At 38.7% G+C, this 16,433-nt stretch overlaps 1 protein-coding gene across 1 annotated transcript in view; it reads right to left on the reverse strand.

Moving 5' to 3' along the window:
- Window positions 1–11,172, reverse strand: part of LOC141365341 (metastasis-associated protein MTA1-like) — a 66,602-nt gene extending 55,430 nt beyond the window's left edge. The window contains exon 1 of the mRNA XM_073869593.1: window positions 10,795–11,172. Within this exon, the coding sequence (XP_073725694.1) occupies window positions 10,795–10,822 (28 nt within the window). The 5' untranslated portion in view covers window positions 10,823–11,172. The remainder of the gene's footprint in view (window positions 1–10,794) is intronic.
- Window positions 11,173–16,433: the final 5,261 nt, after the last annotated feature.

The following is a 16,433-nucleotide window of genomic DNA, read 5'->3' on the forward strand; positions in this document are numbered from 1 at the left end:
TGAGTGGCAGCAAAGTCAGCCAATCAGTAATGAGATTGCAAGTTAAGCCAGTAGGGGGAGCCAAATAGGTGCAAAACCACTTGTTTAAAACCCCCCACCCTAATAGAGCTATCTGAGAGAGGTTTTTAGGAAGCTTCTAAGGCATTACAGACCCAAACAAAAAAATTTTTGTCTACATGTCACATCACAGAACAAAGATAAATACTCTGTCCAATCATTCTATGTCACCTTTAATGATGTATAATATGACAATGCACCTGCAACTTATGGCGCTTTTCTATTGCACCCCACGGTTTGATTAAGGGTCGCGTCAGCTTACTTTTGGGGGTTATTCCGCTTTGTGAAGTACATAGTACCCGATACTTTTTTAGTACCATCTCAGTTGGATTTCCAAGCAACCCGAGCTGATACCAAAACGTGACGCGAAAACACTGTAGATCACTGATTGGTCTGAGAGAATCGTCACTACCAGCATCATCGCTATAATGTCTCGAGTAAACATGTTGTCACCTGTGCTTTGCTGTAAGTTCCCAAACTCTCTTTTAGCAATAAAAAACATCCACAGGTTATGAATCAAGAACACCATACCAGTTTTTTTCCAGACTTGCAGTTTGTGGCGGCACATTTGCGAAGCGCACGTTCACATATATGTTTAAATGCAACTTAAATTAGGCTCAGCAGAGCGCGTGGACTGACGCCACAGGTGTGTGTACAGAAACTGTCATGTGAGACAGAGGTAGTGATAAACGCGATGTGCAAGCATCTACTTGTGGTGTTCAATTTTAATTTTGTGGCGGACTAAGAAATAAATGAATGTATGTGAATGTACAATGACGCTCTCACATGATGTCACCGCAGTAGGCAGCGCAAATATAATGACACGCCTATAATCCGAAGTGATACTAAACCCGATGGAAAAGCTAATCAAGCCAAAGTGAGGTGAGCTGACCCGACCTGACACAAACCAAACCGTGGGGTACTATGCAATGGAAAAGCGCCATTAGTGATATTGCACACTTGTGGTCTTGTCAGTAAGTCCTGTCTGTCAGAGGACAAGACAAGACAGAGTCTATATGCAGTCGAGAACGAAACCATCAAAAAAAGTCTGTGAGTACTACACCACTACACACAAATCTCCCATTTCTATCGTAGGGTGCTGGCACCAGAGCTAATACCCAATCTGGATTCATTCTGCACATTTCCACCACAGAAAAAGCAGTTCTGTGCCTAGGAAACTGGCTCTTCACTGACCCCTAAAACCTACTGGGTTTGAACCAGGAACCACTAAGTCAGAGTGCTGGGACTGGCATGCTCCACAGCATCCTCAGCCACATTACTCTCACTGTCTGTCCAAAACAACATTTTAAATACCATATAATCGTCTCTAAAGGCAACAGAAAAGTGGCCTGGATCTGGGAGGTTCACAGATATCCTGGTCAAAAACCAGCTCCAGCACAAGATATGGGTTATGCTTGAAACTCTCTAAAGCTGTACATAGCTGTTTATTGTTTGCTTTTCTTTTACCAAGAACTGTACCGTCTGATATATCAACATTGGATGACATCCATACTATATTTCTCACATATACACTCAGACAGATCATCTCAGAAGTGCATTCTTCTTAGGGACAGGGCACTTTACTTTAGGTATCTACTACAAATGACAATAAGTGAACACACTGAAGATGCCTAAATCATCCATTTTGTCATCCATCAGCTACGTGGCATTTGACTGAATCTGCATATACAAGACTAGGACTTTGTGGTGGCCGCACCTCTTTTTAGTACAAGCTTTACCAGAGCCCTCTTGGGCCACAGCAAAACCTGACATGGAGTATGCCAGCACCTCAAGGAGAACCAGGTGGACAATGGCGAGGTCCTTGCACAGGGCCTAAAGGCATCATGCTGTCAAAGCTTTTTCCATCCCTCCTGCCATCTCTGCCTGTGCCCACAGCAAATACTATGCCCCATCCCCCCACCAATCAGCACACAACACAGCATGTGACATCACAGTGCAGTCAAATTTCATGTGATCCAATCCCTGCATGTTGCCGAGCCTTACTGAATCCGAGGGTGTAAGACAGATAGACGACACAAAAGAGAGAGATAAATGTGGAGAATCTAATCAGGATGGAGAAAGTTGAGCAAAAGACAAAATGAAAAAAAAGAGAAATGGATGAGACAAATCGGCCAAAAGTGAGTCTGTTAAAACTGCCATTTCGGTCATGTGGAACAATGCAAAAAAATCCATGAAAGAAATTTAGGAAACGAACAATGGCACTCACACACAGTCTGGCAGGGCATCTGTAAGTTTAGCTGCCCAGGTGCTCTACTCAGAGGATGAGGTCTCCATGACCCAGCAAGCACAGGTCCAAACAAGTGCAGCGAGGCCATTCAATCCTTGTCTTTGGACAATCAGACCGGGACCCACGAGACATCCGTTACTATGGCAATACTTGTTAATTCAGGCTTATGTGCCAAACACATACTCGCAGCATTGGTGTTGCTCTTAAGTTGCAGTCACTGTCTGCCTCTGGCTCAGATCGTTGAGTTCAACAGTGACCGGTCTGTAAATCTTTATCTTTAACTAGCGTGTAGACTAGGGCTGTGTATCGCCAACAATTTCCCCATATGATACGTATCCCGATACAAGGATGTCACGAACAATTTAGAATTACATTTTTGTTCAAATTTCCATTAATTTTAGCTTATTGTACATTGAATAAGCAGCGTTGTAACAGTTGTGTTATTTATTTATTAGCTTTTGGGGAACTCGTAAAAAGACTTAAAATCTTAAGCTAGAGTATTTAACTTGTGTTGTTTCAAAGCAGTCTTAAAAAGATAGTGCCTTACTCTAGCCATATTCTTTTCTCATATAATTATTATATATCTATGAATACATGTATAAACATGCTAACTAAATACTAGTTCTTCATAGAAATCAGATTATTAATGTGACAGCTAAGTAGCTCTATATCTCTCTATAGACACACACTTTTCACCTGCAGCTCTTTGTCGTCTTTCTTCCCAAATGCGTTACTTTATTATAAGAGATCGGCTAATAAAGCAACACGTGCTTCGTTGTTTTTTAAATGTGCGCAATAGGTTTATTATGGATTGCTTACGAGACAACATGCAGTCTGTTTTGTGCAACACTACTTTACCTAAACTGCTGCAAAGGGCGAGTCATGAAGATATCTGTGCTTTCATACAGAACTCATCAAAAGAGAAAAAAAGAGACAGTGGCACGCTTAGACAAGGTGTGCATACGCGTGTGCACATCACACACACACAGAAAGTCAAGTATACTCCGCTACATTTCACTTTACTTAGGCTACTCTGCGAGTCACATGTGTCCTTTCCATACGGATCACAGATCAACGTCAAAAGTGCATCCAAATCAATAAAGAAGGTGCTGTATCAATGCATCATCAAGAGTTCATGACGATGTATAGTCGTACTGATATTTTGAACACAGCAATAGTGTAGACTACAGAATCTGTAGATTCTGGAAATGTTGAAGTGGCATAGATGCATAATAAAAAAAATTGTTTATTTGGATGGGACAGTGCATGTTAATGAACAAGCATGACAATCATACATAACATGCCGGATTGTAGCGAAACGCTAATTTTCATCCATAGTCCCAAGAGCTAAGATCACACTAATCTCAAAACGTTACATGATATAATTTACATCTACAATTATACATCATTTAATAATATTAGCTAAAACCTATACAATATTCACATATGACTTAAAAACTCATACAACTTCAGAGGTTCATATACACACATACATGAAAAGAAAGACATAAGAGAGAGAAAGGACAAAAACAAAGATTAAAGAAGGTTCAACTTCTCACACTATTTTCTAGAGTTCAACCGATAGTGAATTTTACCAATACCGATAACAAAGTTAGTCCCTGCTTGCCGATAACCGATTAATCGATCAATGCTAAAAAAAAATGCTGGATTGCTTTTAACCCAGGGCTGGGTCACCAGTGTGTTGTGTTCAAGTGCTTTTGTTGTCGTACTTTAGGGAAAATACATTCACGTGAGTAAATTGTTTGACCAGGAGGAGGCTCCTATTGACTGCTAGATAGCTTCTGCTAGCCATAACGGAATTTTTAAAATACGTCACACACTCCGTTGCTGATTGGTTGTATGTCTATCCAATTGAGTGCAGAGGCATTTTTTTTGTCCTGGTACAGTTGAGACATGCCCCATAATCTCAGCCTAATGGAGCGGTATAAGACTCAAATTCTGACTAGAATTGAGTATGATTACGTCAGGCTAGATTAATCGGTCTACCTCTACTACGTTCATCTGTTTTAAGTTTTACATTTTACAGAGCAATGCGCTAACCACTGCAGAAGGTCATGGGTTCGAACCCAGGGAACACACATGCTGAATAAATGTATACCTTGTAATGCAATGTAAGCCACTTTGGATAAAAGGGTCTGCCTATTAAGTAAATGTAAATGCTTTCATCCAATGGGATCAATTTCTTTTTATCAGTACGTGTTGTTCTTGAGATCAAACCCATGATCTTAGCATTGCTAATACAATGATCTACCATTTGAGCTACAAGAACCAAATTGATAGGAGCGGCTCATGCATCCAACATGAGGATCGAACTTAATTCCCTGAAAAAATGGAGAGCCTCATTCTATACGAACTGAGCTAGACGTACCACTTACACTCTCAAAAAAATTTACAAATGCTGTCACTGGAATAGCATTCTTTAAAAAGGTCTGGATATGTACCTTTTAGGTACTTATATAAACTGTTTAGGTCCAAATTTGTACCTTTTGAAAGCGTATAGCCCAAGTGAGAGCTTTTGTTCCTTGTTGAAAGAAAGTGAAGTTTCGATTTCAAAATAAAGGCAAAAATAAAAAGGCAATCAAAGCTTAATTTCTAAAATTCTATGCAGGACTTTCAGTCTTGACTAAATGTTAAATGTGGGAGTTCCATTAATGGCAGACCTTCTTAAAACACTTTAAAGGATGTTTCTGAGATGCCAAGGTTAAAGGTCAAGTTCACCCTCAAGAGCAGGCATTCCTGGTCCTGGAGGGCCACTGTCCTGCAAAGTTTAGCTCCAACCCTAATCAAACACATCTGAATGTCATTTCCAAGTATTCCCTCAGCCTTTGATTAGGATTTTCAGGTGTTTTTGATTAGGGTTGGATCTAAACTTTGCAGGACAGTGGCCCTCCAGGACCAGGAATGCACCCCTGCTCAAAGCATCGCAACTTATCCCATTAAACTAACGACTCCTCATTAAATCTATTGATAACTGCTATTGCTGTTATAATCTTTATTATACTACCATCAACCAACAAAAAAACTATTGCATTAGATATTGCTATGCTTAACATTAACCAATTGTCAATCAAGCCTAGAGCCCTTTTCACACACAGATTACGGACAATACACTGAAAATGCATTCGGGATTTGATTGTTTAATTTTGGTTCATTCACACTGCCCCTTTTTTCCATAATCTGTTCATGCATTCACACAGATGCCGTAAAGATCCTGTAAAGACATAGGGCGTATTTAAAGTCCTGCACATGGTAGTTTTTTCTGCAGCGTCTGAAGTTTGCTTATTGTCCGCGATTTCTCTCGAGAAATCTTGTGCGTGCATTTTTTTTATGATATGATCATAAAGGAACACGTGACATGCTGTTCTGTTATGCTGGTGAATGATCATAACTTCAACATGGTAGTGACGAGCTCCCTGAACTCTGCTTCAGTCCAGTTTGCAGATATTTCTCGTCATGAATGTTAATCTGCTTTTAATTTCCCCATGTTAAAAAGCTGAACGGTAACTTCTTGTTGCGACGACATGCCCCTTACGACTAGCCTTTTGTTCACACATGTAAATGTTATGGCAATGTTACTAGGTCCCCTTTACTGGAGTGATCCCTGGCCTGAACATTTACTGGACGTGTTTGTGTTCACACAGAAGGCTCTCTGCCAATTTTATGGAAATTGTCCATTAAGATCAAAATGCTGTGTGAATGGGGTTTAGGTGGCATCAAACAAAACTGTAACCATTAATTAAATAGCATTTTTCTTTGGATGTTACAATGCTTTTTTTGTGTGCACTGAAAAAAACACTAGGGCAAGACCAGTGGTGTCAGAAAACAGCATAAGCACACACAATAAGCAATTAATAAATAAATAAATAATAAAATTGTAGAATTTTATTTTATTTTATGTAGAAACCGGTTAGTTAATCCTTGGAGCAATTCCTCAGAAACAACGCTATTCCACCCATCTCATTAAAAACTCTCTGCCAACGGATGAACTACTGAATAAATGATATAGCTGCTGTTTTAACTGTCAATCACACAACTGCACCAGCTAGATATCTGCTCCTGGGAGGAGCTTCAGGACTCAGCAAGGGGCAAAGCAGCCTGAACTGATGCTTTGCTTGGCAATGGCAACTGACAGCTGGCAATTATTGCAACCCATCATTACCTATATTCGAACCTTACGAAATACAAATCTCAAATTTGAATGCGTTGCATAATTGGGAATACCCAATGACCGGACCCAGATGAAACCTATGGACAGATTTTAGAGGAAAGTCTGCAGAATTTCATGCAATGATTTTGCAAGGTAAAGTTTTCCACATAAAATCTTTCTACATAATGTAATGTAATGTAATTAACTACCATGTAAACAGGGATTTAGATTACCATAACCCAACTAAAGTCATAATTGAAGTTACCACAAATCGAATTAAGACGTGAAATATTTTTAATTTTAGTTGAAGTTTCAATGTGCATGATCGTACACACGTTAACAACACTATCAATGGTCCCGTTTTTCCTAATCCCATTTTTCAAACTTTAGTTAGTGTGTGTAATGTTGCTGTTAGTGCGCAAGTTATACCTGCAAAGTTATAAAGCTCAAAGTTTAATGCCAAGCGATATATTTTCTTTAACAGAATTCCCCTTCAAAGCCTACAGCGAACAGCCAGTTTGAACTAAAGCCCTCTACTTCCGGGTTGAATTACATCAATATTGGAGTTTTTGACTAAACTCCGCCCTCATGAATATGTCAGTCCCCCGCTAAGCACAAACGGCTCTGGCTAAGCTGCTGTTGAATCAAAACACACTAAACAAGCTACACAATCTAAAATCGTTACGTATTTCTGAAGGAGGGACTTCACAGAACAAGGAAGACATCAGCCCGTTTTAAGGACAATGAAAACAGAGGTATAGAGATAAGTAAATTGTGTGAAAAATATAGCGTTTTTACACACGAAACATGAACACGTGTTATATTGTGCACCATAAACACAATCAAACACAGGAAAAACGAGACCTTTAACATTTTAGCCGCATATTGCAACAGAAGACATACACACACTGCAGAGGTCAACTGTTTGATGGCCACTTTAAGGCAAGCATGCATGGTTAGAGTAAAAACGCATAACGTCTTTGAATGGAAGTCAATGGAGGAAGTGCCACAGTAAGCTGAATGAACCACTTTTGTAAGGAATTACCTTATTATTTATTAAATCGACAGCATCTTTGTTAATCTTCAACATGTTTTTCACTAAACTATACTTTAGTTGGGAATTGTATTTTCTGTGATTAAAATGCTATTTTATAAGAGAAGGCTTGGTTGGATTACATGACTTTACCATGGGTCTGTTAAATCCTTTATTCTGATTGGTTGTAAATTTTTCCATGGGTGTTGATTCTTTTTCTGTAAACCGCACACTTAACCTGTCAAATTTCTTAAAAAACAAACAAACGAACACCAAAGCAATGTTTGTGGTAAACTTGGTATAAGTGGAAAAACTGACTGTTCATTTTCGTTATGTAAGGAACAATCGATGACTGTCCCCCGAACCATTTAAAAAACAATGCACACCAAAGGTGTAACGCTACCATCTTTGTGCATTATTTTCAAATAATTCAACGGCCCGTCATCAACCATTCCTTACATAACGAAGATGAACTGTATTGTTGATGCAATACATTTTAGGGGGAATGTCAGTCAGCGTGGCATGGGGACGTAATGACATCTGCCGTCCGACACTTTTTACTCAATTTATTAATGAGACCAAACTTAACGAAACTTAATTTGCACAAACTCATACGCTCCACCTAAATATACCAAACTTTGGAACATCTAAAGTCCACCTGTTTTGCTTCTGCATAGTTAAAGTATGATGACCTCGTGGAATAGACACACATATTACGCATGCTGAGCAACTGGCAAACCCTTACAGATACCGTAGATCTTGCCATTGTTTGCGTTTCTCATCTACAGCGTCACAATCGAACCTGGCCCATCGTTAACATAGCCTAGTTCGACGTCACCAATCCTAATGTGATTCAACCCATTTCCATCATTTCTGTGGCTGATCATGGTGGTCTGGTTTGAATTTTTTTCCCTGTGATTTTCTTGGCACATTTCTTCCAGGCTGGAGTCTAGGAGAAGCCTCCCTTCTGGGAGAAGAAAAAAGAGCCAGAGAAAAGCCGTTAGCTCAATGAGAGGGAATTCAGGCCGACTACCTTCTCCATCAAGTGTGAGGGAGGACAAAAAGAGAGGGAACGCAAAGGCAGGCTTTGTTTCTCACACACAGGGCATTGTTTTAACCATTATGCCTCTGCATCCGAATAAAATCTGAAAAAAGTCATTTTTTTCTAGGGGGTAAAATGACTTAATCACAATTGTATTGGAACTACCATGAGAATTCCAAATTCTATGCAAAAGAAAAGGGATTTTTGGGTGCTTTTTCAAAATTCAAATCATAGTTTGGCTGCAAAACTACATCACAAACTCATTTCAGCAATCAGCTATTAGTACGATTGTTCTAAGTGTTGGGTGCACAGCAGAGGTCTGAACATGGAGGTGTAAAATTGCGCAAAACTGGCTACGCTCCAGTCTGAGGTAGTTCGATGTGCTTCTATTTGGTCCATGCTGGACCAATGGAAGAACAGAGGGAATATATAGACAGTGAGAGAGATGGAGAGCAGTAGCTGTCGATGTGTATCAGGTGATGCAGTAGCCAGAGGTATGAAGGCCCACTGAGATTCTCTGCTGGACGAAGAGCCTGGGGCTATGTTCAGTCTCGGCAGCAGAGATGTTGCAAACATTGGGAGGAGCACATAACCGAGTAACAGATATTTACACAATAATCTTGAAATCCTCCCTAAACGAATTCACAAAGCGTATTGCGTCTCTTTACAGTGCATCCACAGTGAATAAAAAATGCTTTACTGAACAGTGTACACTTTATGCAGCCTACTATATTGCATAAAACTGTGCACTGCAGAATCATTAAGCGATACACATTTCAAACAACAGCATGCTGCACTGTTTTGCCATTATCGTATGTGAATGTTTAATTTTAAGTTAACTTATTTCCCAAGTTAAATGTTAAACTTAATCCAAATCAGCTTACCTGTACAGTGCATTAATGCTAAATGTTTTATCACTATGGCTGATCCAGAATGGAAACCATGACCTTTTTGTTGCTAATGCAATGTTCTACCAAGTGAGCTTTGGGATCGAAGTCATTATAAAGCATAATAGTTCAGTCACATGAGGAAAACATGGACAGTCGAGCACATTAAGGATCCCAGAACAGTATGTTCTGTCATACACAGCACATTTTGGAAAATGTGTGTATTCTATGCATAGAGAAAACCTGCATATTATTTATAATATACATTGCAGAAATAGTAAGAATAGTATGCATATGTGAAAATAGACATAAACTACAACTACCTAGGTACCAAAAACACTTAAAAAGGTACATTTCAAGTAGGTTGCACATGAACTTCACATAGTCCCCGACATGAGACCACCTAAAACAACCCCTTTGCCTCAAGACTAAACTTCCACAGGCATTCATTACATCAATTAGACACTAAAGCACACGCTTCTCTCCCTAAACCAGCACCCTAATGGATAATTGATACCAACATGGGACCTGTGCGTTTTGACTTGCCTTTTGAACGGAGCCAGATGCAATCCCATAAATAGGTACCTGTGCTCCAGCCATAATGGATAATTAACGTAATTAGACATAATTGTGGACACCTTTTAAATTTGACCCACATTTATTCAAACGGCATTGCTTTATAGGCATCACAGACCAATTTCAGCATCAATGTAGCCTACATCTCAATTAAGCTCAACCTCTGACACAACACATTCATGCAGTGTCTGCCCACATTGTCTATTCTGAATACATATTTTTATAAGACTACAACTACTTCACGGGCACAAAAACTATACTAAAGCCCATCTACAGCTTTACGTCTACGTTCATAAACTTTACCACTTTATCTATAGTATGTGCGTACGTTTAAAAAGTCAAATACAGCACAAAGATGTAGGTCTATGTCAGTAAAACAGCGTTTCTGAGCCAACAACCGGGTTTGAAAGTAAAAGCGTGCTCCTCAAAACTTAACTTTGAAAGCTCAAACGCGTCCCTTCTTTGAAAATATAAGAGTTACACGATTGTTACTAATACTCAATGACACACTCACGCGCTACATCGTGCTAACCGCGATAAATGTTGAGCCAGTTACTATTAAAAACACTCCCGGGGTGCCGAAACGGGAGCGCTCTTCTTCATCTCACTACTCGCGATCACCATCATCTTCCTCATCCTCTCGCTGTAGTCCTACAGTACTTTAAAACATAAAAGAGGAAGGACAAACCTAAAACTGCTAACGTTAAGACGTGCTGCAAAACGGCACATACGAGGGTGAAACGCAAAAAAACACGATATTTTTTACGAGGGTTGATCTCTTACCTCCGACCCGGTACATGTTGGCTGCCATGACTGCCCCCGGTCCTGCCTGCCTGGCGTATCCAGGTAGGGCTTCTCTCTCTGGCCGCTGCCGCCGCTGAGTGCCGTGCGCTGGAAAATGGTGGATTGATCAATACGAAGCGTAGCAGCGAAGAGATCTTAAAGAGACAGTGCACATATTTTCAAAAGGCGCATTTACCGGAGATTCGGTATCAGGCGCGTGTTCTGAAACACCTTCCCAACAAAGCGGGTTCCTAAGAGGAGGAGAGAATGGGACACGGGGTGAGGGAGGGAAGAGGGACTGTATGGACAAGCATCACTTTCCTTATTCGCCCGCCTCTTTCAAATGACCAGACTAGTGCTGTACTACTTTGGACCCACTAGAGGCAAAATGTCACAAATAAACAACTGTTGCTCTTAGAGCGAGTTTCAAAAACAAACATATAAACAGATACAAACAGTATAATTCAATAGTTCAATATTTTGGATGCTGCTCCAAGGCTGCTTAACAAGACTAACAAGCAAGACTTCAACAAGAGGGATATGTTTGGTAACATAGTTGCAGTATGCCAGTGGGCAATCTAGATTCCCAGCAAACACAAAACGTTCCTATAGTTAGATTTTGGTTCCTGGGACCAAAAGAATGTGTTCTGGAAACGAAATACTTTTTGCAACCCCTACTGAAAAACCCAGCTAAGACCAGCATAAGCTGGTAAAAACAATAGAAACCATCACATAAATTCTGTTGGTTTTATTGGGAATTTTATTGGTTCTAATGGAATATGGCCCAAAACATAAAGTGTATTGGTCTTTGTTGGTCTCTAATGGTATGTATTGGTTCTATGTATTGGTTCTAATGGAATATGGCCCAAAACACACTACAGTGTATTGGTCTTTGTTGGTCTCTAATGGTATGTATTGGTTCTATGTATTGTTTCTAATGGAATAGGGCCCAAAACACACTACCGTGTAGTGGCTTTAATGGTAAAAGCTAATCTTATTAGTATTTTAATAGAAACCATTAGAATTTTCTGTAATGGTTTTATTTTTTTTCAGCAAGGTGGTCTCCCAGCTTGGTTTTAGCTGGTATTGCTGGTGTAGCAAGCTGGTATAGATGTGTTTTGGTCACTTTTTAAGCTGGTCTAGCTGTGTTTTGGTCACTTTTTAAGCTGGTCTAGCTATGTTTTGGTCACTTTTTAAGCTGGTCTAAACTGGTCAGACTGGAAGACCAGCTGACCCACCAGCTTTGGCAGGCTGGGAGGACCAGTTTAAACCAGCTACTGCCACCTTAAACCAGCTAAAACCAGCTACCAGCTTATGCTGGTCTTAGCTGCATTTTTCAGTAGGGACCAAGAACTGACATTCCAAGAACGTTCTGGGATGATGGGATCTAAAGGTTTTAAGCTGGGTTAACACCAAACCAACACTAAACACCATAAACTAGCCTTTACCAGTTTGGAAATCCATGAAGGATCTTCTAGTGACAATGGAAAACCTGAATACATTTCTTAGTGATGTTAAATCATTTTACTTTGTACAGGGTTTGCAACACTTTCAAGGTTATGAAGCGATGCCAAAGGAATTTATGTTACTTACTTTTACATTACATGCAGGGTAAAACATGGGTTTACAATAACCCAAAACCCAATGGAATGGCAAGAAAATAGATTTAGATTAATTCCAAAATTAAAAACCAAAAATGAGCGCAAGCTTGGACACATCATATTTAGTGACATCCAACTGAAGTAGCTTGAACTGTCTTCTAGTACATAATAATGAAATGTGGTGGTTTCTAACTCTGTTTACGTAGAGAGAGAGAGAGTAGTCTAAACAGATTTTTGTAAACTGAAGTCTAAATCTTGTTGTATTTATTTGTTCAATGGCCTTAAAATAATCACAAAGTCCCAAAATGTGGTTTATATTTGCACTATATTCCATGTGCACACAACTATATACTGTAGCCTTCAAGTTTGGTCTCATTTCTAAGGAAATGTGAAAAAATGCTTTACAGTAAGGTGTTGTGGGTGGTACTTGTTCCAATAATATTCAGGCATAGAATGAGTCAGAAATTGAAAAACATTAGCAATAGACATTATACTACAATAGGAAACACTTAACCATCTACTACTATGAAACCTCTGTGGCTGGATCAGTTCTGCTAAGTGATCAGGAGAGTGGTATGACACACATTGTAATCAGGCCTAAACAAACAAACAAACAAAAACAAACAAACAAAACAGGTTTTTATAAAACTTTTGATTTAATTTCGTTCTGACTGATTATTTTGTTAAATATTGTATAGACTGTTTCAGCAGTAACAACATAAACAAGCGGCTTTCGTGGCCATCACGTAACTTCCGGTAAACTCCACGAAGAATAAATAACAACAAAGTCCTTTTAAAATAGTTTATTTATTTATATAACAAGCAAAATAAACAACACATAGATTACATAGGAACCCAAAACATTTGTTATTTTCGACGAGGTATTTGTTTAAGAGTTCAGTTTCAGCAACTAGTCAGACCATTTAACAAACAGAAACCTGAAGTAAAGTTCAGACCAGACGCTTATCGCGTCACCACACATGCGCCCGATGAAAGGGTCTATAGATTTAAAAAAGGGCAACATCTGGCATCATTTTTTTAAATAATTCACTTCACATTAGTTAAACACAAAACAAGGGACTTACTTAAGCATGGGCATGAATTTTCTTATACTGTGCAAATGAGATAACATTAGTAAACAAGCCTTGTAAACAACTAAACCTGATCTCACAAAATACGTGAAATGTCACGCATTATTTTGCTCAGTTTTGCGTGACATTGTCACGTATTTCCACCATTTTACGTGCCCCTGCCACAACTTTCTTTTACGTGACAGTTTCACGTATTGGTTACTCAACTGTTTTTCTTATTTTTAAACAATTGTCGCTTCGGTTTGGGGTTAGATTTAATGTTTGCGTTACGATGTCACTTAACGTATTGGTTTATACTATTTTTTCGTATAATGTCGCCTGACGTTAGGATTAGAGTTGGGTTTGGGTAAGGATGTCATTTTATGTAACAGAAAGTTGTTCTAACCCCAAACCGAAGCAACAATTGTAAGAAAATAGGACAAAACAGTTGAGTAACCAATACGTGAAACTGTCACGGAAAAGAAAGTCGTGGCAGGGGCATGTAAAATGGTGGAAATACGTGACAATGTCACGCAAAACTGAGCAAAATAATGCATGACTATTTCATGTATTTTGTGAGATCAGGCTGAAACAACTATAACTTACACTAAAACCTAAATCACTGACAGAAATGTTTCAGAGACCACAGAAAGAAAATGAAAACCACAACAAAACCATCATTTGTTGATTCTAAATGGGTTCACCATAAAATTAAAATTCTTCTGTCAATGCTCACACCTGTTGTTTCAAACCTGTATGACTTTCTTTCATTAACCACAAGAGAAGAAAAGGATATAAAAAATTGTGATGCTGCACATTGCTGTCCATATAATTAAAATGAGTGAAAGTGACATGATTGTCAAGTATTTCCATATTTGAAATGGGGACTGAAGCTGTCAGTCAGTTTCATGTTCAATGAAAGAAAGACAATTTTTGGGTAATCTTTTTCTTTAAAGGGACAGTTCACCCAAAAATGAAAATTCACTTGTATAACGGATGTGTAAAAAAATAACACAATCAGTGTTAGTTTAGGCACAACATACTAAATTGTCCCAGAATACACACATCTCTGTGTTAGTATTGGAACAACACATTTTGTGTTACTTTTAACACAACTTTAATTTTAAAACAAAATGACACATAATGTGTTAAATAGACTAACACTTTCTTAGAGTGTTTGTCATCATTTAATCACCCTCATGTCGTTTGAACCCCTTTGTCTTTCTTTGTTCTTCAGAACCCAAATGCAAATGTTTAAAAAGTGTTGCCTCTCCTTCATTTTCTGTGCCTCAACTCTTGTTTTGACAGTAGGATGCAACGTGTATCAGCTGAAATAAGAGTGATATCCACAACAAGAAAGTAAAAGAATAAATGTCTTCAGGGACTCAAGGACTTTGCTGATGTAGTATGGCTTCAGCAGGCGTAGTGATATTACGCACTGCCCAAAAATAGTCCCCTGCCATTGAAAGTAACCAAGGGGACTATTTTCGAGCAGTGCGTAATATCACTACGCCTGATGCAGCCATGTTACATCAGCAAACTCCTTGATTATTACACCAGAATGAGAGTATAGTTCCTAGACATATCTGCCTAGAAAATCGCAGCTTTTAATTTTCTGTCAATCTTAGTACACGATGTTACTACAGAAGAGTCAAGTTTTAAATAGGAAAAATATTCAAACTCTTTGGTTATTTTTTTGCGCAATGCTAATGGTCTAATCAGATTCAATGGATTGTGCTAAGCTATGCTAAAAGTGTTAGCGCCAGACCCAGAGATAAGCTAAATGGATTTCAAAACGGTAAGAATCAAATGTTTAACTCTAGAAGAGCTGGAAAATGAACATATTTTCAAAAAAATTGAGTGTCCCTTTAAAATATGTGACACAAGTCAAGTGGAATTATTTATTTAACACTTTTTTTGATTCTTGAAGTAACCTTTCTGGTTAGTCAATGGTGACCCACTGTTACAAAAAAAAAACACTACTTAAAAATCTACATTTGGGCTTCGAACAACATGAAAATTGGTAAATAATGATTGATTTTTAATTTTTGGGTGAACTATCCATCTGATGCATTACATTAGTTCAGTTTAATTGATCACTATTTTAAGTTTTATAATATTTTGTCAAGTTTTAACCAACAACCCATTCAGATCTCAAATTATTCAACGAAACTGAACTTCTGCTGTTTAGATAACAAAGAGGAGGTGTATGGATCTGAAATATGAAACTGTTATGCAGACTTATGTACTATATATACACTTTAAAAAATATGAAAAGTTTTTTTCAACCCAGCGATAGGTCAAAAAGGGATGAGCCCAGCCCTTTGTGTTGTAATTTAACCTATGCTGGGTTGTTTTAACCCAAAATGCTGGGCTGTTTTAACCCAATGTTGGGTCAATATAAACATTTTCTGAGTTAATTTAACCAATGGCTGGGATTGTCCCATTTTAACCCATCATACCCTTTTGAACATACTTATAAAGTCTACTGTGTCTGTATAAGAAAGGCATAACCAACATGGCAAAGTCTGATTAATATTATTTTGGTGGAGATTTTATGGAGGCGGGTGGCTTTCTATGAGAGCTGGTTTTGGTAAGAAATGGTGAAGCACCTCACGTTTGGTGGTTGTTGTTGGTGAAGACAGAAAGGAATGCTGTGGTGAGCAGCTGATTCACACCATATGAAAACCTTACAAACTGAGCTCTGCCTCAAGCTTAATCTGCAATCACATGATTGGTCCCAGCCAATGGCAGGCTTTGACTTACCCTCTATGGAGACTCACAACAAAGCCAAGTCCATACTGCAGATCTGTCTGCGTGTGCATTTGTCTCACTACATGTTTATGCATAAATACTTGAGTGTTTTCAGTCAAGTCTTGCTCAAGCCTCAATCGTTTCAATGAATATACAAAGTAATCATGAAGGACTTCTAAATGCAATGATGTGATATTGCATTGTTAATTTCCTG

Source organism: Misgurnus anguillicaudatus, chromosome 7 (genome assembly GCF_027580225.2).
Source record: "Misgurnus anguillicaudatus chromosome 7, ASM2758022v2, whole genome shotgun sequence".
Lineage (NCBI taxonomy): Eukaryota > Metazoa > Chordata > Actinopteri > Cypriniformes > Cobitidae > Misgurnus > Misgurnus anguillicaudatus.